This window comes from Manis pentadactyla, chromosome 4 (genome assembly GCF_030020395.1).
Source record: "Manis pentadactyla isolate mManPen7 chromosome 4, mManPen7.hap1, whole genome shotgun sequence".
Taxonomy (NCBI): domain Eukaryota; kingdom Metazoa; phylum Chordata; class Mammalia; order Pholidota; family Manidae; genus Manis; species Manis pentadactyla.
The window spans coordinates 151,846,131-151,868,171 of record NC_080022.1 but is presented as its reverse complement, the minus strand read 5'-3'; the positions used below and the strand labels follow the sequence as shown (position 1 = coordinate 151,868,171).

At 39.9% G+C, this 22,041-nt stretch overlaps 1 protein-coding gene across 1 annotated transcript in view; it reads right to left on the bottom strand.

The window, feature by feature from the left end:
• Positions 1-594: 594 nt before the first annotated feature.
• The window catches only part of LOC130683513 (AP-2 complex subunit beta-like), a 73,304-nt gene continuing 51,857 nt past the window's right edge, over positions 595-22,041 (bottom strand). Inside the window, 5 exon segments of the mRNA XM_057501221.1 lie at positions 595-734; positions 1,175-1,257; positions 18,670-18,866; positions 18,868-18,906; positions 18,908-18,934. Coding sequence (XP_057357204.1) covers positions 1,209-1,257; positions 18,670-18,866; positions 18,868-18,906; positions 18,908-18,934 — 312 coding nt within the window. The 3' untranslated portion in view covers positions 595-734; positions 1,175-1,208.

The window sequence follows — 22,041 nt, the reverse complement described above, 5'->3', positions numbered from 1 at the left end:
GCAGAACTAAAAAAAGGAGGTGAGGAAAAAGAATGAGGGCAATTACAAGTAAAAGAATGGAGAAGGGAGAACAGTATTAAGAAGGAAAAGGAAGACAAGGAATAATTAACAAAAGATAAAAACAAAATCAGTCAACACAGGGTATGGAAATGAGGGGCCAGGAAGACCTTGAGGAAAATGCTGCCAGGTCAGGCAGGATGCAGAGAACAAATGAAAAGAGGCGGTTCTTACAAGATCGTGAAGGTGCCATTGTGAGCGTTGGGCTCTGGCACGGGCACACTCTGGAGCTTCTGCTCTGGGCTGAGACCTACGCATGCCAGCGTCTCATCTGTGCAGCTACAGAGCTCACATATGTTGTTTTTGGTGGTGTTCACCACTGAATTTTGAGTCAGTGATGGAAAACCTGTCTCAGATGGCTCTGGCTGCTGAGGTCCGGAAACGTCCAGGTCCACAGGTGCAGCTGTGACCTGAGTCAGGTTTGGACGCTGACTGGGAACCTGCCCGGGATGTGGAAGTGTCCCCTGAGGGCGTGCTGAAGATGGAGCTAGGGCTTCCTCCTGGACTGGAGGCTCAGCCTCTTCAGGAGTGTAGGAAGGCTCAGCCAGGGCCGCCTGCAGGTCTTTGTAGTTCTCATCCATCTCTGGGGGCTCTGGAAGCTGAGACAAAACCTCCTGCTTCAATGGAAGTGGTTCTAGCTCTTCAGGGGACTCTGGATGCTGATCCTGAAAATCCACCTGGGGAGAAAAGATTCAGCCTCCTCAACTTTCTGTCCATGATGAATGGGGACACTTTTCTGGGAGAAAGCTTCAATTTCCTCAGGGGCCTCTGGAGGTTGATGTGGGCCACCCAGAAACTCTACAGGTAGCTTCTCCTTAGCACAGACAACATCCCTATTGGGAGCTAAATAATCATCCTGCAATTGTTGTTTTAGATGTTTCTCTGCAAACCAGCCTGGAGTTCCAATAAGAACTTTGGTAAGCCGTCGATACTGAGCTAGATCTTTCTTTGAGTTTGGAAGTGAAACAATAAACCTTGTTGGTTTTGAACTATCACTACCTAGAGGTGGAACAAGTATTTCAAATGACTGGTGTTCAGCCTGATCTACATTTATAGTTTTAGTCTCAGTTTTCAGTCAAGGAGGCAGATCTAGGACCCGATTCTGGTCTCAACTTACCACCGGAACCACCTCTGGCTGACTTTCATGCTGGTCAGGCTTGTCCCAAAGATTTGGTCCTGGGGGCAGCTCTCCAGCTGGACCTGTGTACCAGAAAGGAACTACAGGATGCATCACTTGTTGACGTGGATGGCGAAATTCAAGAGGGAGATTGGAGGGATCTGAAGACCAGGACTCGGTTGGCCCTGGGGGTCTGGGGGTCAGCTGCACAGGATCCAGGGCCCAACCCGGAGGCTGGGCTGCCTGGACAGGCAGCCACAATGGTAGCAACACAAGAAGCCACGGGGCCCAGAAACGCAGCCAGGACATGGCAGCAAAGACTCCAGGGCACAGTGAGCCAGAGGACCAGAGCAGCTCCCTTAAGCCAGAGCAGAACCATTATGACAGCTCTCTGATGCTCACATATCCTTGGCAACTGCGTGCCCCTCCCCTGCCTAGTCCCACCCTTCATATATGACACGTTAGGCTCAGGCTGAGATCGGCTCCACACCACCTGAGCGAGTCCTTTCTCAGAATCATGGAGTCCAAGCGTCCCCTCCCCAAGCAAAGGCTACAGACACCTCCCTCCAGATCCCCCTTCCCACTGACAGAGACAGGATTTGGGCTGCACATCTGGGTGGCCCTGGACCAGATAGTGGCCCAGGGATAGTGGCTGTTGGTTAAGAGAAGGGTAAGGGTGGAGGTGGTGCAGTTTCCCAAGGAAGCCACTGGGTCTGGCATCATAACTGATACCAAGTAATTGTTTTGTAATCTTTCCAATACCATCTGTAATATCTGAGTGGCTATGTGAAACTGTCACAGGATAGAAGCAAGCAGATCATAGTCTTCAAATTAAAGAATGTCTAACAAGTAATCATTGCAGTCACAGGGAATAGAGCCAGTATTGAAGGGGTGTTCAACAGGGTACAGAAGTGGAGTCACATCTGAGGAGAGTCATCAAATTTAATCAAGGTTAAATCAAGGAGGAAAGGAATATGGGTAAGAATAGGCAGTAAGGTCAGTAGCAAATAGCCAAATCAAGAACAATCAGAGAAGGTTTATGGAATCATACAATTATAAAGTGAAAGGTTTGCAAAATCTAAGCCTCACTCATTTATTTAAAGGAATTGAAATGGTCCTTGATAAAGAAATTGGTGGTCGAATTTAGGTGCATAATGAAATGTAATTCTGGAGCTCTGGGAAAGTGAAATTGGATGGCAGAATATGGAGTAAGATTTCTACAATGTATTAGAGAACTTTTTAACTGTTTTCTGCAAACTGAAGGCAGTTCTGAATACACACTTTGAGAGTGATGACTATGACTATGAAGCTTCCTGTATGTTACAACTGATGAAAGAGTTTGTCAAGCTCACACATTCTAAATCCACATGATAGTAAACATAAGACATCTCTTGTGAAGATTTCTTAAGGGGTAGCATAAAATGGCATGGGGTGTATCATCAGTATATTTGGGTTTGACTTCTAGTTTCCAGTTATTGTCATGAACCTTAACTAAGTTACTTAACCATCCCGAGTTCAAGTTTCTTCATCTAAAAAGAAAGGGCGGAGGGAGAAGCAAAGGATCAGTGTAGCAATGGAGCTGAAAGCATTCTGCAAACCAGAGTGCTGTGCAAATGCTAGCCTGTGAATTATTGAACTCAGCACTTCATCCCAGTGGAGCTAGGAATTGGACCCACCAACACTCCAGCTTTCTCAAAAAGCTGCTTCTGATCACATGCCTTTTGGGCTCGTGGGCAGCCCTTGCTGAATAAAACTTGATGATGGCATAGAAACCAGGACAGGCCACTGCAGCATTTGGGAAGGCTTGGACTGAATACGGAAGGCCAAACTGGGAGAATACTATGAACAGAGAATGCTGTGGGGTGGTCCCACGCCAAGTACAGCACATGAAATTCCCCGTCCTGGAAACAGAATTCCCATCCCCTCATATTCCCCAGGTAATTGTGGAGAGTGTGCAACCCAAAACACTTATTTCACGAACAATTGTGTTTTCCTCTGAAATCCTAGGACTTGAGAAGCACTAGAAGGCAACACGTGCTGTTGAGAGCTTCCTCTCAAAAATCTGCTGGGGCCAGTGAATTGCCGAGGTTCGCTCCAGAAAAAGACTCCTCTCAGCGGACACTACAAGGCGGGTGAGGGCTAAGGCAGGGCTCCTGGTGTCCTGATCACCAGAGGGGCGGCTTTCCCCATCCACCCCTAAATCTTGGCCCAGCTCACATGTGAGACCTGAGCCGTCGGTCCAGAGCTCAGCTCCCACACCCATAAGGTTTTGTCATTTCCAGTGTCAACCGCAAAAGGTCACTATCCTTCAGTCACTGCGCATGTGTGGCCAAGGCTCACGCAGTACTGCGCCAGTGCAACATGCGCCCCTGCTTTGTAAAAAGTGGATCGGAGGGGGGGTGGGGATGGCGGGGGGCTAGCGCCACAGGACCGGTCTACAAGTCGGCCCTGTGAACCGCGTGCCCAGTGGAGGGCCCAACGGCCCTGGGTAAGACAGCCATCGGGCGTCCCGGGGCTGGGCTGAGCGCCCCAATTGGCCCCGAACCTCCCGGGGAGGTGGGGGTGGGGGTGGACTGGGCCAGTCAGCCTGCAGCCACCGCTTACCGGCTCGGGATTTTCCCTAGTGGCCTGGCCAAGGCCAGTGGGGTTTGCGGCTGCAGCTGCAGCCCTGGTCATCTTAAGGGATATGGCACGCGCGCCAGGCAGAGCAGCGCTGGGAGGAGCGCCTGGCCAACCTCAGCCACGCTGCAAATGGAGTCGCTACGAGCTGTGCAGCTTCCTCCGCCACCACGCAGGAGCGCCCGAAGAACCCAGGCAAGTGCGAGGTGGATCGCTTGGCTGGCTGGAAGCCCTCCGTGTACTACGTCATGCGATCCTGTGCGTGACTTTCCTCCGCGTCTGCTGCGCCTCAGCCATGTATGCCTACATCGGGGTAGAGCTACTTTGCCTCGCTCTACTTTGTGGCACTCAGCATCATTGGCTTTGGAGACCTCTGTCAGCAGCCAGAATGCCCAGTATGAAAGCCAAGACCTCTACTGCCTCGCCAAATTTGTCTGCAACCTCACTGGCGTCTGCTGCACCGACTCCTTTTTCAGTGTCCTCTCTGTCCTCATCAAACACTCTGTGAACTGGATCCTGAGGAAAATGGATTCTGGGTTCCACCAGCAATGCCAAAGACGACCCTGGAGGTCACGGACGAACATGGTGATGCTGGGCAACGTCAGAACCAGCGCAACATCTCCACAGAAACAGATGGAGTGATGGAGAGTGACATGGGCTGGCAGCATCCCTTGGGGGTGAGGATCTCTGTGAAGGGCTTTCTGGCAGCCACAAGGTGTCAGTAGCCATCCTCCAGACGCAGCTGTCTGAAACAGCCAACAGTAGCCCCCACCAGGCCAGCACGCTGTCCAGGTGTTGGGGCAGCGTTGTGTAGTTTCCTTGCTTCTTGTCCCCACCACAACAAAGAATGGAAGGGCAGAGTCACAGTAGTGAAGCGGGGTAAAAGTTTTATTTGAAGTTACTTAAAGAGAGAAAATGTGTAGGATACCTTAGGGAGGAGATGCACCCTGAGAGGCTGGTGAAAGTTTAAGGCTACAGACATAGAAACTACAGGCGACCGCAGAGGGAGGTGTGCTGAAAAAGTTACAGCAATGCCCTTGGAATGTGGAGGCGACCCCAGAGAGAGGAGCGCTGTTGTAAGTCCGGGGGAAAGGAAATCCCAATTTGAAAAAGACAGATGCACCCCTATGTTTATCGCAGCACTATTTACAATAGCCAAGAAATGGAAGCAACCTAAGTGCCCATCAATAGATGAATGGATAAAAAAGATGTGGTACATATACACAGTGGAATATTATTCAGCCATTAGAAGAAAACAAATCCTACCATTTGCAACAACATGGATGGAGCTAGAGGGTATTATGCTCAGTGAAGTAAGCCAGGCAGAGAAAGACAAGTACCAAATGATTGCACTCATATGTGGAGTATAAGAACAAAGAAAAAAACTGAAGAAACAAAACAGCAGTAGACGCACAGAACCCAAGAATGGACTAACAGTTATGAAAGGGAAAGGGACTGGGGAGGATGGATGGCAATGGAGGGATAAGGGGAAAAAAGGGGGTATTACTATTAGCAGACATAATGTAGAGGGTGGGGGTCACGGGGAGAGCTATATAACACAGAGAACACAAGTAGTGATTCTAGAGCATCTTACTATGCTGATGCCCAGTGACTGTAATGGGGTATGTGGGGGGGACTTGATGATGGGGGTAGTCTCATAAACATAATGTTCCTCATGTAACTGTAGATTAATGATACCAAAATAAAAAATATAAAAATAAATAAACTTAAAATAGAATCTCATTTGACCCAGTCATTCCACTCCTAGGAATTTACCCAAAGAAAACAAGACCCATGATTCAAAAAGACACATGAACATCTATGTTTATTCCAGCACTATTTACAATATCCACGATATGGAAGCAACCTAAGTGTCCATCAGCAGATGAATGGATAAAGAAGGTGTGGTCCATATACAGAATGGAATATTATTCAGCCATAAGAAGCAAACAAATCCTGCCATTTGCAACAACATGGGTGGAGCTAGAGAGTACTATGCTCAGTGAAATAAGCCAAGCGGAGAAAGACAAGTACCAAATGATTTCACTCATCTGTGGAGTATAAGAACAAAGAAAAAAACTGAAGGGACAAAACAGCAGCAGACTCACAGAACCCAAGAATGGACTAACGGTTACCAAAGGGAAAGGGACTGGGCAGGTGGGGTGGGAAGGGAGGGATAAGGGCAGGGATAAAAAAGGGGGCCTTATGATTAGCATGTATAATGTGAGGGGGGCACAGGGAGGGATGTGCAACACAGAGAAGACAGGTAGTGAGTCTACAGCATCTTACTACGCTGATGGACAGCGACTGTAATGGGGTTTGTGGGGTGGTACTTGCTGAAGGGGGAAGTCTAGTAACCATAATGTTCTTCATGTAATTGTAGATCAATGATAATAAAATGAATAATAAAAAAAAAACCAACCGCAAACTAGAAATACCATTTGACCCAGGAATTCCACTCCTAGGGATCTACCCTAAGAATGCAGCAGCCCAGTTTGAAAAAGACATATGCACCCCTATGTTTACCGCAGCACTATTTACAATAGCCAAGAAATGGAAGCAACCTAACTGTCCATCAGTAGAGGAATGGATAAAGAAGGGGTGGTACATATACACAATGGAATATTATTCAGCCATAAGAAGAAAACAAATCCTACCATTTGCAACAACATGGATGGAGCTAGAAGGTATTATGCTCAGTGAAATAAGCCAGGCAGAGAAAGACAAGTATCAGATGATTTCACTCATCTGTGGAGTATAAGCACAAAGACAAAACTGAAGGAACAAAACAGCATCAGACTCACAGAACCCAAGAATGGACTAACAGTGACCAAAGGGAAAGGGACTGGGGAGGATGGGTGGAAAGGGAGGGATAAGGGGGAAAAAGGGTCACTACAATTAGCACACATAATGTAGGGGGTAGGGCACGGGGAAGACAGTATAACACATGGAAGACAAGTAGTGATTCTATAGCTTATTACTATGCTGATGGACAGTGACTGTAATGGGGTGTGTGGTGCGGACTTGATAATGGGGGGAGTCTAGTAACCATAATGTTGCTCATGTAATTGTACATTAATGATACCAAAATTAAATTAAAATGTAAAATAAAAAAAAAGGTTGCTCATGACAACAATGACAGCAAACATCGAAAAATTAGTGTCATCTCACCAAGCTCAACCCTCTCACTCATAAGGACTTCATTAATCTTTTAAAACATTAATTAAAAAAAATTTTCTTAATTGTAATTATACGTTGAGCAATATGTTAATATTTTTAATTACTTCTAATAAAATATTTTGAAAAAATGTGCCCTTGTTTTATCTATAGTATAGTAGAATTCACGTATGCGGTTGTTATCAAATCACTTTTTGAAAAAGTGGGCGCTGAGCCAAAAAAGGTTGGGAACCTATGCTCTAGATGGAAGTGCTCCTAATGCTAAATAACTGTCACCAGAGAAAATGAAACCACAGTAAAGCAAGTAGACCAAGCAAATACAAAATTAACCCAACTACTCACAAAGTCAGTCAAAGGATAAACAAAGAGTACAGAATATAACATCTAATATATAAAGAGTGGAGGAGGAAGAAGACAAGGAGAACAAAAAAAGAACCTTCAGAATGTGTTTGAAATAGTGCAATACGCAATTTAAGATAGACTATTAGATAGTAAGGAAGCTATCCTTGAACCTTTGGTAACCACAAGTCTAAAGCCTACAATGGCATTAAGGATGTATCTATTGATAATCACCCTAAATGTAAATGGACTGAATGCACTAATCAAAAGACAGAGTTGAAGAATGGATAAAAATAGAAGACCCATCTATATACTGCCTACAAGCGACTCACTTCAAACCCAAAGACATACACAGAGACTAAAAGTGAAGGGATGGAAAAAGATACTTCATGCAAATAATAGGGAGAAAAAGGCAGAAGGATCAGTACTTATTTATATCAGACAGAATAGATTTTAAAACAAAGAAAGTAATAAGAGACAAACAAGGACATTATATTATGTAATGGTAAAGAGGTCAGTCCAACAAGAAGATATAACTATTATAAATGTCTATGCACCCAATATAGGAACACCTAAATATGTGAAACAAATACTAACGGAATTAAAGGGGGAAACAGCATGCAACGCACTCATCTTAGGAGACTTCAACACACCACTCACACCAAAAGACAGATCAGCCTGACAGAAAAATAAGTAAAGAGATGGAGGCACTGAACAACACATTAGAACCGATGAACCTAATATACGTCTACAGAACATTCCACCCAATAAAAGCAGGATACACATTCTTCTTAAGTGAACATAGAACGTTTTCCAGAATAGATCAAATACTAGGCCACAGAAAGAGCCTCAGTAAATTCACAAAGCTTGAAATTATGCCAACCAGCTTCTCAGACCACAAAGGTATGAAACCAGAATTAAATTCTGCAAAGAAAACAAAAAGACCCATAAGCACATGGAGGCATAACAACATGCTCTTAAATAATCAATGGATCAATGACCAAATTAAAACAGAGATCAAGGAATATATGGAGCCAAATGATAAAAAATCAACAGCCCCAAACCTGTGAGATACAGCAAAGGCACTTTTAAGAATAAAGTATATAGCAATATAGGCTTACCTCAAGAAACAAGAACAATCCCAAATGAACACTCTAAATTCACAATTAATGGAACTAGAAAAAGAAGAACAAATGAGGCCCCAAGTCAGGAGAAGGAGAGACATAATAAAGATCAGAACAGAAATAAATAAATTGAGAAGAATAAAACAATAGAAAGAATCAATGAAACCAGGAGCTGGTTCTTTCAGGAAATAAACAAAACAGATAAACCCCTAGACAGACCTGTCAAAAAAAGAGAGTGTTCACACATAAACAGACTCAGAAAGAAAAAAGGAAAAAACACTATGGACATCACTGAAATACAAAGAATTATTAGACAATATTATGAAATATTACATTCCAACAAACTGGATAACCAAGAAGAAATGGACAACTTTCTAGAAAAATACAACCTTCCAAGACTGATCAGGAAGAAACTCAAAATCTGAATAGACCAACTACCAGCAATGAAACTGAATTGGTAATCAAAAAACTACATAAGAACAAATTACCTGGACTAGATGGCTTCACTGCTGAATTTCACCAAACATTTAAAGAAGACCTAACACCCATCCTCCTTAAAGTTTTCCAAAAAGTAGAAGAGGAGGGAATAGTTCCAAACTCATTCTGTGAGGCCAGGATCACTCTAATACCAAAACAAGACAAACACACCAAAAAAAACAAAAATCACAGACTGATATCCCTGATGAACCTAGATGCAAAAATTCTCAATAAAATATTAGCAAAAAGAATTCAAAAATACACAAAAAAGATCACCCATATGATCAAGCAGGCATCCTTCCAGGGATGGTATGATGGTATGATATTTGAAAATCAATCAATATCACACACCATGTCGACAAAAAGGAGAAAAATCACACGATCATCTCAACACATGCTGAAAAAGCATTTGACAAAAATCAACATCCATTCATGATAAAAACTCTCAACACAATGGGTATACAGGTTAAGTACCACACATAATAAAGGCCATACACGACAAACCCACAGCCAACATCATACTTAACAGCAAAAAGCCAAAAGTCCTTCCTCTCAGATTGGGAACAAGAGAAGGATGCCCTCTCACCACTTTTATTCAACACAGTACTGGAGGTCCTAGCCACAGCAATCAGACAACACAAAGAAATAAAAGGCATCCAGATTGGTAAGGAAGAAGTTAAACTGTCACTGTCTGCAGATGACATGATACTGTATATAGAATCAACCAAAAACTGCTAGAGTAATAACTTAATTCAGTAAACTTGCAGGGTACGAAATACAGAAATCTGTTGCCTTCCTATATACTAACAATGAACTAGCAGAAAGAGAACTCAGGAAAACAATTCCATTTACAATTACATCAAAAAGAATAAAATAACTAGGAATAAACCTAAACAAGGAGGTGAAAGAACTATACTCTGAAAACCACGAGAAACTCATAACAGAAATTAAAGAAGACACCAATAAATGACTGGATAGAAAGAATTAATATTGTCAAAGTGGCCATCCTGCTGCCTAAAGCAATCTACAGATTCAATGCAATCCTTTCAAAATACCAACAGCATTCTTCAACAAACTAGAACAAATAGTTCTAAAATATATGTGAAACATAATTTTTCATCAGACATATAGAGAAGACATAATACCCATTCTCCTTAAAGTTCTCCAAAAAATACAAGAGGAGGGAATACTTCCCAACTCACTCTATGAAGCCAGCATTACTCTAATACCAAAACCAGGCAAAGACCCCACTAAAAGAAAATTAAGTATCAATATCCCTGATGAACAAAGATGCAAACATACTCAACAAATTTAACAAACCAAATTCAAAAATACATCAAGAGGATCACACACTATGATAAAGTGGGATTCATCTCAGGGACGCAAGGACGGTACAACATTCCAAACTCCATCAACATCATCCACCACATCAACAAAAAGAAGGACAAAAACCATATGATCATCTCCACAGATGCTGAGAAAATATTCAACAAAATTCAACATCCATTCATGATAAAAACGCTCAACAAAATGGGTACAGAGGGCAAGTACCTCAACATAATAAAGGCCATATATGACAAACCCACAGCCAACATCATACTGAACAGCGAGAAGCTGAAAGCTTTTCCTTTAAGATCGGGAACAAGACAGGGATGCCCACTCTCCCCATTGTTATTCAACATAGTTCTAGAGGTCCTAGCCATGGCAATTAGACAAAACAAAGAAATACAAGGCATCCAGATTGGTAAGGAAGAAGTCAAACTGTCACTATTTGCAGATAAGATGATACTGTACATAAAAAACCCGGAAGAATCCACTCCAAAACTACTAGAACTAACATCTGAATTCAGCAAAGTTGCAGGATACAAAATTAGCACACAGAAATCTGTTGCATTACGATACACTAACGGTAAACTAGCAGAAAGAGAAATCAGGAAAACAATGCCATTCACAACTGCATCAAAAAGAATAAAATACTTAGGAATAAACCTAACCAAGGAAGTGAAAACTTCCTGTACCCTGAAAACTATCAGACACTCTTAAGAAAAATTAGAGAGGACACTAACAAATGGAAACTCATCCCATGCTCTTGGCTAGGAAGAATTAATATTGTCCAAATGGCCATCCTGCCCAAAGCAATCTACAAATTCAATGCAATCCCTATCAAAATACCAATAGCATTCCTCAATGAATTAGTACAAATAGTTCTAAAATTCAGATAGAACCCCAAAAGACCCCGAATAGCCAAAGCAATCCTGAGAATGAAGAATAAAGCTGGGGAGATCTCGCTTAGCAACTTCAAGCTCTACTACAAATCCACAGTAATCAAAACAATTTGGTACTGGCACAAGAACAGACCTACAGACCAATGGAACAGGATAGCGAGTCCAGATATTAACCCAAACATATATGGTCAATTAATATACGATAAAGGAGCCATGTACATATGATGGGGAAACGACAGCCTCTTCAACAGCTGGTGTTGGCAAAACTGGACAGCGACATGTAAGAGAATGAAACTGGATCATTGTCTAACCCCATACATAGAAGTAAAATCGAAATGGATCAAAGACCTGAATGTAAGTCATGAAACCATAAAACTCTTAGAAAAAAAATAGGCAAAAATATCTTGGACATAAACATGAGCAACTTCTTCATGAACCTATGTCTCTGGGAAAGGGAAACAAAAGTAAAAATTAACAAGTGGGACTATATCAAGCTGAAAAGCTTCTCTACAGCAAAGGACACCATCAACAGAACAAAGAGGCATCCTACAGTATGGAAGAATATATTCATAAATAACAGATCCAATAAAGGGTGGCATCCAAAATGTATAAAGAACTCACGCACCTCAAGAAACAGAAAGCAAATAATCCAATTAAAAAATGGGCACATAATCTGAACAGACAGTTCTCCAAAGAAGAAATTCAGATGGTCAACAGACACATGAAAAGATGGTCCACACTGTTAATCATCAGAGAAATGCGAATTAAAACCACAATGAGATATCACCTCACACCAGTAAGGATCACCACCATCCAAAAGACAAACAACAACAGATGTTGGAGAGGACGTGGAGAAAGGGGAACCCCCCTACACCGCTGGTGGGAATGTAAATTAGTTCAACCATTGTGGAAAGCAGTATGGAGGTTCCTCAAAAAACTAAAAAGAGAAATACCATTTAACCCCGGAATTCCAGTCCTAGGAATTTACCCTAAGAATGCAGCAGCCCAGTTTGAAAAAGACATATGCACCCCTATGTTTACCGCAGCACTATTTGCAATAGCCAAGAAATGGAGGCAACCTAAGTGTCCATCAGTAGAGGAATGGATAAAGAAGAGGTGGTACATATACACAATGGAATATTATTCAGCCATAAGAAGAAAACAAATCCTACCATTTGCAACAACATGGATGGAGCTAGAGGGTATTATGCTCAGTTAAATAAGCCAGGCAGAAAAAGACAAGTATCAAATGATTTCACCCATCTGTGGAGTATAAGAACAAAGAAAAAAACTGAAGGAACAAAACAGCAGTAGGCGCACAGAACCCAAGAATGGACTAACAGTTACCAAAGGGAAAGGGACTGGGGAGGATGGATGGCAATGGAGGGATAAGGGGAAAAAAGGGGGGCATTACTATTAGCAGACATAATGTAGGGGGTGGGGGTCACGGGGAGAGCTGTAAAACACAGAGAACACAAGTAGTGATTCTACAGCATCTTACTACGCTGATGCACAGTGACTGTAATGGGGTATGTGGGGGGGACTTGATGATGGGGTAATCTCATAAACATAATGTTCCTCATGTAACTGTAGATTAATGATACCAAAATAAATAATATAAAAATAAATAAACTTAAAACAGAATCTCATTTGACCCAGTCATTCCATTCCTAGGAATTTACCCAAAGAAAACAAGACCCATGATTCAAAAAGACACATGAACATCTATGTTTATTCCAGCACTATTTACAATATCCAAGATATGAAAGCAACCTAAGTGTCCATCAGCAGATGAATGGATAAAGAAGGTGTGGTCCATATACAGAATGGAATATTATTCAGCCATAAGAAGCAAACAAATCCTACCATTTGCAACAACATGGGTGGAGCTAGAGGGTACTGTGCTCAGTGAAATAATCCAGGCGGAGAAAGACAAGCACCAAATGATTTCACTCATTTGTGGAGTGTAACAAAGCAAAACTGAAGGAAGGAAAACAGCAGCAGACTCAGACTCCAAGAAGGGACTAGCGGTTCCCAAAGGGAAGGGATTGGGGAGGGAGAGAGAAAGGGATTGAAAGGTAGTATAATTAACAATCACAATATAGGTCGGTCATGGGGAAGGCAGTACAGGACAGAGAAGACAAGTAATGACTCTGTAGCATCTTACTATGCTGACAGTGACTTCAACGCGGGGGTGGGGAAAGGTAAGGACTTGATAACATGGGTAGATGTTGAAACCACAGTACCGTTCAGGTGAAACCTTTTTAAGACTGTACATCCATGACCCCTTAATAAGTAAATAAATAAATAAAATATAGATGACAAGAAAATCTAGAAGTCATTCAGACTGTGTATTGACTATTACGGATTCCTACTTTTGTTAGGCTTGATAATGTGATTTTCTTTTAAGTCCTTATCTATTCAAGATACCAAGTTAAGGATTTAGTAGTGAAATGATATGAGTTCTGGAATGGGATTTGATTTAAAGTACTCCAGCTCCCTCAGAAACACCCCACAAAAAACAAAAACTCAAAGAAAGCACTGTGGGTACGATAAGTGAACCAAGACTGGCAAAATAGTGGTAACTGTTGAAGCTGAGCAATGAGTGTATGTTTGTTACACCATTTTATCTTGTATATTTTCTAAGATTTATATAAATATTGTATAAAGAAAATAAAGTTAAAAAGAACACTAAAAATTCCATTAATATCAGAAAAACAATTCCATTCACAATTGCATAGAAAAGAATAAAATACCTCGGAATAAACCTAACCAAGGAAGAGAAAGAGCTATACTTTGAGGACTACGAGACACTCACGAGAGAAAGAAGATACCAATAAATGTAAACACATCCCGTCCTCATGGATAGGAAAAATTAGTATTGTTTAAATGGCCATCCTGACTACAGCAATCTACACATTCAATGCAATGCCTATCAACATATCAACAACATTCTTCAATGAACTAGAGCAAATAGTTCTAAAATTCATATGGAACCACAAAAGATCCTGAATAGCCAAAGCAATCCTGAGAAGGAAGAATAGAGCTGGGGGGATTATGCTCCCCAACTTCAAGCTCTACTACAAGCCACAGTAATAATCAAGATAATTTGGTACTAGCACAAGAACAGAACAATAGACCAATGGAACAGATTAGAGAGCCCAGATATAAACCCAACCACATATGGTCAATTAATACACGATAAAGGCGCCATGGACATACAATGGGGAAATGATAGCTCCTTCAACAACTGGTGTTGGCAAACCTGGACAGCTACATGCAAGATAATGAAACTGGATTACTGTCTAACTCCATACACAAAAGTAAACTCGAACTGGATTTACGACCTGAATGTAATGAAACCATAAACCTCTTAGAAGAAAACACAGGCAAAAATCTCCTTAATATAAACATGAGCAACCTCTTCCTGAACACATCTCCTCAAGCAAGGGAAACAACAGCAAAAAATGAACACATGGGACTACATCAAACTAAAAAGCTTCTGTACAGCAAAGGACACAATCAATAAAACAAAAAGGCATCCTACGGTATGGGAGAATATATTTGTAAATGCCATATCCGACAAGGGGTTAACATCCTAAACATATAAGGAACTCACACGCCTCAACGCCAAAAAGCAAATAACCCAATTAAAAAACGAACGGAAGATATGAAGAGACACTTCTCCAAGGAAGAAATTCAGATGGTAGACACATGAAAAGATGCTCCACATCACTAATCATCAGGGAAATGCAAATTAAAACCACAATGAGATATCACTGCACACCAGTAAGGATGGCCAGCTTCGAAAAGACCAAGAACAACAAATGCTGGTGAGGATGTGAAGAAAGGGGAACCCTCCCACATTGCTGGTGGGAATGCAAATTCGTTCAACCACTGTGGAAAGCAGTATGGAGGTTCCTCAAAAAACTAAATATAAATACTATTTGACCCGGGAATCCCACTCCTTGCAATTTACTCAAAGAATACAAGTTCTCAGGTTTAAAAACACATATGCACCCCTATGTTTATTGCAGCACTATTTACAACAGCCAAGAAATGGAAGCAACCTAAGTGTCCATCAGTAGATGAATGGATAAATTAGACACATGTTACATATACACAATGGAATACTATTCAGTGATAAGAAAGAAACAAATCTTACCATTTGAAACAACATGGATGGAGCTGGAGGATATTATGCTCAGTGAAATAAGCCAGGCAGAGAAAGACAAGTGCCAAATGATTTCCCTCATTTGTAGAATATAACAATGAAGTAAAACTGAAGGAACAAAACAGCAGCAGACTCACAGACTCCAAGGGACTAGCGGTTACCAAAGGGGAGGGGTGTGGGAGGGCAGATGGGGAGGGAGGGAGGGAGGGAGGGAGAAGGGGATTGAGGGGTATTATGTTTAGTACACATGGTGTGAGGGGTCATGGGGAAGACAATGTAGCACAGAGAAGGCAAATAGTGAATCTGTGACATCTTATACACTGATGGACAGTTACTGCAATGAGGTATGAGTGGGGACTTGATAACATGGGTAACTGTAGTAACCACATTGTATTTTTCATGTGAAACCTTCATAAGAGTGTATGCATATCAATAATACCTTAATAAAAGAAAAAATGTAGAAGAAAAAAAAGTCCGTAAATAAACAAATGTTTTTTAAAATACAAAACCCAAAAAGCCTAGATAGGTTTTGACAACACTTGAAGACAGAAGACAAACAATGAAGACTCAAACTCAGAGAATACACAAACAAAAACTAAGCAGCACAACACTAGTGATGCTCCTTATAATCACAGAGGAATCTGGAAGGATAATGGGAAAAACAGTACAGTATTTTCAACTGTGAAGTTTCAAGTAAAAAAAAAGAAGTCCAACAGTGAGTTACAGACAAGGGACTGGCAGAGAGGTAAACTTGGAAGAAATTCATATACACATCTCAGGTGAAATCAGCAGATGTGATGTGGTGACAAGAGTAGGGGGTCTAGAATAAGAGTACCAAGACCAAGTGGTACTCCAACAACTACGACTTGCATGATCTTGGGCAAGTGACAACAACTCTGAGACAGTTTGCTCACCAATAATATGATAAAAATGTTACCAAAACACGGTTTTACTTTAGAGGATCAAATGAAAACATGGTGTAAACTGTAAAACCTTCTATCTGGTATTGCTGTTTTTAGCAGATGAATTCTGCCAAGAGAATACAAAGACAAACACAGAAAGAGAAGGTTCAGAATGAACCTTGTGATACAAACAAGATTAATAATCAAGAAGGGAATGAACACAGAATTGCAAAGATTAAAGAGAGAAAAACAAGCTAAGGAAGATAACCTAGGGAAAAAAAGTGTCAAGGAAGCCAAGATGAGAAGTATGTAGACAGGGTGGGGCAAATATAAGTAAGCCCCAAATTAATAAAGCCAAAAGGGGAAGCGATTTCATATACATCTGGTAAGAAGTACATGAGATCTCTATAAAGGGCATTTATTCTCTGCAGATGTAAATTCTCTCATCTTGTGACACATACCATTTAAGGAGATGTCTGTCACACTGTTTATCAGAACCTTGAAATAAATACAAGGCAGAATAGGTGAACAAGGTACATATATTCCTTCACTGTAATGGAAAAGGAAGAGTATTATGAGAAGACAAAGTGAGTCAGATGAAAAGAGGTAAATGATCCAATAATTTCTACAAGTTAAAAACATGGTAAATCATTATTATGCATTCATTCCTAGTGGAAAATACAAGCAAATTAACATGAAAATGTTTCCCATTGTGAATTCATGGGACATTAACTGCACAGCTGTCAAAGCAAGAAGTTTTTTTAAAAATTGAGATTTTTCTAAATTAGACAACTATTTACCATCTCACCCCTACAGCTAACAAGTACTACGAGCAACACCCAACTGAAAAGCACTTCCCTTTCTTTCCCAAGTGATTTTAAAAGACTTACTGAAGGTAAGTATTTTTACACTTCTAGAAGAGGCAGAATAAGGTTTTACAATGTTGCTGTTATTTCATGTCAGAAGAATATCATTATTAACCTTATGCTGCAGAAGAGAGCTAGGTAATGTCAGGACTACTACAGACATGCCATTTACAGCAATATACCGCCCCTATTTATTTCAAAGGGGACTTTTCTGTGTTTGTGTTTCCTTTAAGAACAGAAAACAAGGACAAATGGACAGAAAGGTTATCTAAAAAGCCGAACCACATATGGTATTGTGAAGGTAAGAAATTAAAGGCTATTAGTCAGGTAAAGACCCTATATAAGAGATTGTTTCTTTTTAAATAGTTTAAATATTGGTTCTTACCTTGTGTTCTAGAAAGGGCTGCTCTGTTTGTTAGTTTAACTTTCCCTCTCCCAGGTGAAGATCAAAAGTTATCAGTAAATTCCTATCTATTATCAAAACTCAGAGCAAGACAAGGAGAGACACCTTAAAATCAAATGGTCGTATCTAGAGAATGTTAAATATGCCTGCCTACAAGGAAAAACACACTATTACTACAAGGCCTAATCCTTATGAAGCCTCAAATCCCCTATGGGTGAAAATCATAGCACTTACCCTAAAACCAAAGACTCAACTCAAATAAAGGCTAATGAAAGAAACTAAGTTTTTTTGGTATCGCCCTTTCCTTTTTGTCTATCCGTGCCCACAGTCTGTTTAAATAGATTTTAAATAGTCAACCCAAAATGTGGACTACGCTAATTTGTAAAGCAATAAATCCTGCACTCTGGCTACTCATTAACCACTTAAACCGCAGTGTATATTAGAGAATGGTAGGAGACACTCTTTAATGGAAGTGCAGTACTCTAATGCCTCTGGGATTAAATTCTACTTAGATTTAAGCCTTACTATGATTAATGAAGGAGACTGCAAAAGGATTCCAAGATTCCCACTATAAGAGTTTATTACAGTCATTCCTCCCAAACTAAAATTTAAAGATACCTTACGAGTTTCACGTTACCTGAGAACCTATTCATAACAGAATTTCCTTAATGAGATGATCAATTTAATTTGCTAGAACAGGCACAAGTAACTGAGAATCAATGTCCACAAAGAATGTAAGCTGCTTTTATAAAACAACCTGTAAATATTATTTCATTAACAGCTTTACAACATAAGGGAAGCAATATCTGATAACTTTCTCCATAAGCCCCAACCAAAGTTAAAGGCTAAAGACAGTTAAATGTACATATAGGAGTTCTTCCAAGTTTTCAACCCTGGGAAGATTTCTAGCCTCTTACTGGAGACCTAAGCAGCTTTCACATTTTATCAGTTTAGAAGGTCTGCACCACCACGAAAGCCACAATCCTATCTTCTCCCAGATTAGAACACAGAGGGGCCTCTGTCTGTCATTGTATGTGTGCTCACTGTATTCAGATGAAACCCTCAGGGCAGTCCAGCAGGTAGGCAAAATGCATGCAAGTTCTTTTCTACATTATAAAAACATGAAGAAAACCAACTCTGTCTAAACAGAGTCACTTCTCACTCTAATTCATCTACTTCACCTGCTTACCTCCCATGATGTATTGGCAAGTGTTTGCGATGGATTCCATGACTGCCTTCCACAAACGCATTAGGAGGTTTATGGTACACAGAGGCCAAAGAACCAATGTGGCAGATTAGTTCATCCAGTAGAGTTGGCTCAATAAGATCTGTCTCTTCAGAGATCAGTGGCTTCTCAGACAAGACTACTTCTTTGGCTGTGACTGACAGGATCCGTTGAGAGAAGGCGCCAATAAATACAGCCCCGGGCCTCGAAGGTCAGGATTATCAGAATCCTTGGGGAAGGCAAGGGAAAGAAGGCGTAAGTGGCATTTTTCTGCATACAGGAACCCAGACTGTTGCGTTTGTTATGAAGGCAATGCTGGAGAGATTTACATAGTTAGACTCAATATAGTTTTAATACAGTCATAATTCTGTAATCTCTAATATTTCAAGGAATTTAAATGTTAAGTGCAGTGGGTTAGTCCTAAGACTCAAATCCAAAGGGAAGTTGAGAAAAGGGAACTAAAGTTTAACCCAGTAAAAATTAACTGTCTGAGATGGTCTCGGGACATGAAAATAATTTTTTAACTCCTATAAATACTAGCAGGATTGTTCATGAAATATATCTCATATATATTTCATCCATACCTTTCTTCTTTATTAAAATATGCATTAAGTAGCTACTATGGTGACAATGGCTAGGTCCTGGAAATAAAGAAGTAACAGCACATAGCGCCTCACTTTAACAAGATCACAGATTCATCATCACAATGTTGTATGGGAGGGACTATTACCTAAAATAATAAAAATTGTTAAAGACAGCATGTAATTAAGTGCTTCCAAAAAGGGTGACACTTGAATTTAGTGGTCTTTTAAGTTAGTTTTAACATAATTTTACACATGCTAATGGCTTAAAACAAAATTAATCAATGCCACATCACAATTTAGAAGTGCATAATATAAGTTTTCCTCAATCATCCATCCTTCCCCATCTTAAATCCCTACCCCCCAGTCATATTAACAGTGTGGTATATATATTTTTCCAGACAACTCCCATGCATCAGTATATTTATTTCATACAAAACCAGTTTCATATGATATATGGTGCTTTGCAAGTTGCTTTCCATACTGGCACACAAAGGTGAAGTTTTCCACTGTATATGCAGTACTCTGTCATTACTTACTAATGGACATTCAGATTGCTGCCTCTTTCTTCCTCCTTCCATTTATCTATCTGTCTATTTTTGTAATCATTACAAAGTAGCAATAAATATTCTGCTATCTACTTCTCAGAATGTCTATATTTGTTTATGTACCAGTTGTTCCAGCAATAACATGTTATTAAAGGTAATACTAAGTCTCCATTTCACTTTCTGTGTTTAAAACACACATACAAAATTATTTTCTTTAAAGTAGGCCAACTTGAAAGCTTTTACACGAGTTTCTCATCAAGCAGATGAACTGGTTCCTAAGTTAGCCACTTAAGGCACTTATTCAGCTCAATACAAGTAGAGACCCGAATGTTTTTGACTACATTGTTTTAAACGGTTTTTCTTAGTTATGTATCAATCTGTACTCATAACACATTGCTGGCTAAAGACAAAGAAAAACACAAACAACACTGAGATACAGCAAGTTAACAGAGTATAAAAGTGGTAAATTTTATCTGGATAATCTTTATCTCATTATTTGCAATATTCTATTAGAAATATATATATGTGTGAAGTTCATGTCATATAAAAATGTTTAGAGTATTTGAAATGCCAGGGTTAAAGAAAAGTGGTAATATCCAATGTAGATGATTTTGTTTTGTTATTTTGGGGGAGCAGGATAATTTGCTTCTGAGGAAGTGTTTATAAATAGCAGCCTGAAACCTCTCACTTAGATTTCCATTGGGAAATAAAGCTTGAACATTATAAAACATGAACAAGCTGACTTTTTAAAAGAGCGTAACCCAAGTTTCTCAAAACATCAGGTCAGGAAAGCAATCCTTACCCTAGCTCTTGTTGAATATATAAATTAAAACATTAAACTTCATATTCAGTCCCCAAAGCACATCATTTAAAATTTGTAGACTAATTATGTTTTATTACACAATTAAAATAAACACTGCACATCACTAATCTGGGAAAATTCATTTGTCTTTATAGGCACGTACTATAGTTAAAGGAATTAAAGTTTATAATATAGTTTAATAATAATATACTGATCAAAATGAAATATTTTACTTCAATTTATTTCTCTCATATATTATGCACATATTTAACCAAATGGCAAAAAAAAAGAGAAAGTTCCTTTGGGAATTCACAAAATTATGTACTTCTTTGAAAAAAATTTATGAGTCTCTCACAAATTCAAAACACTGCAAAAGAGCAAGTTGCTAGAGACAGAATCACTGGATCAAAGATAGAAAAACACTTTAAGTCCTAAGCGACACTGACTAAAAAAATAGTCCTATGAGAAATGAGTACAAATTTTCCAAGACTAACGTCAAGAGCAGGCAAGGACCTCCTCCCCTGTTCAAACTGTTGTTCTGAGGGCTGATTCATCAGGCCAACTAAAAGCTGGCTTTCAGTCTCACTATTCATATGGAGGCCACAATCAGGGCCACAGGTCAAGACTTGTGACAAGGAAATGGAAACTTTTTATGAATTTAAGGTGCCATTACATCTTCAGTGACTCAAAAAATTTGGTTCTCCATCTTTCTATGTTGACAAATAGTAACTGCACTACAGGGGGTGAGGATTTAATAATATGGGTAACTGTTGAACCACGGTGTCATATATTTGAAATCAATATAAGATTGTACATCAATGGTATAAAAAAAGTATAGTTACATATTTTTTTAAAGTTTGGTTTTCAATCTACTGTACCGCTGACCCCAAAGGACTTTGTCAGGATCTTGAGAAAACAGTGTATTTCTAAACATTTAAGAGCTTCCAAAACAATTCTTACCAGGCAAGCTCTAAAACTGTAATTTGTAAGCTGTAATGTGCACCAACTTTAGTGAAAGTGCTTATAGTAGGCCCAAACCACAGAGATTCTGATTCATTCTGTCAGCAATGGGGCCCAGGAATTTGATTTTTAACAAGCAGCACAGGTGATTTTGATGATGGTAGTCTCACGTTCATAGAAAAACTAAGATGAAGACTTCTCTTCTGTGTACTTGCAAAGGTTAATTACTGAAGTCTGGTCACTTCTGCATGCATTGTTTACTAATTCCTCTTTAACTGTCAAAGCAAAAAGTATAAATTTTTGAAATGAAGCCACAGATTCAAGGGGTGGTTTTCTTTTCCTCTAGCTAATAGTATTTCTAAGCATACCACCATTTTATTTCAAATTAGAAGCACAAAGATTTCACATATACTTCACTGAATTCTCAGCGTAGGTACAGTTTTAA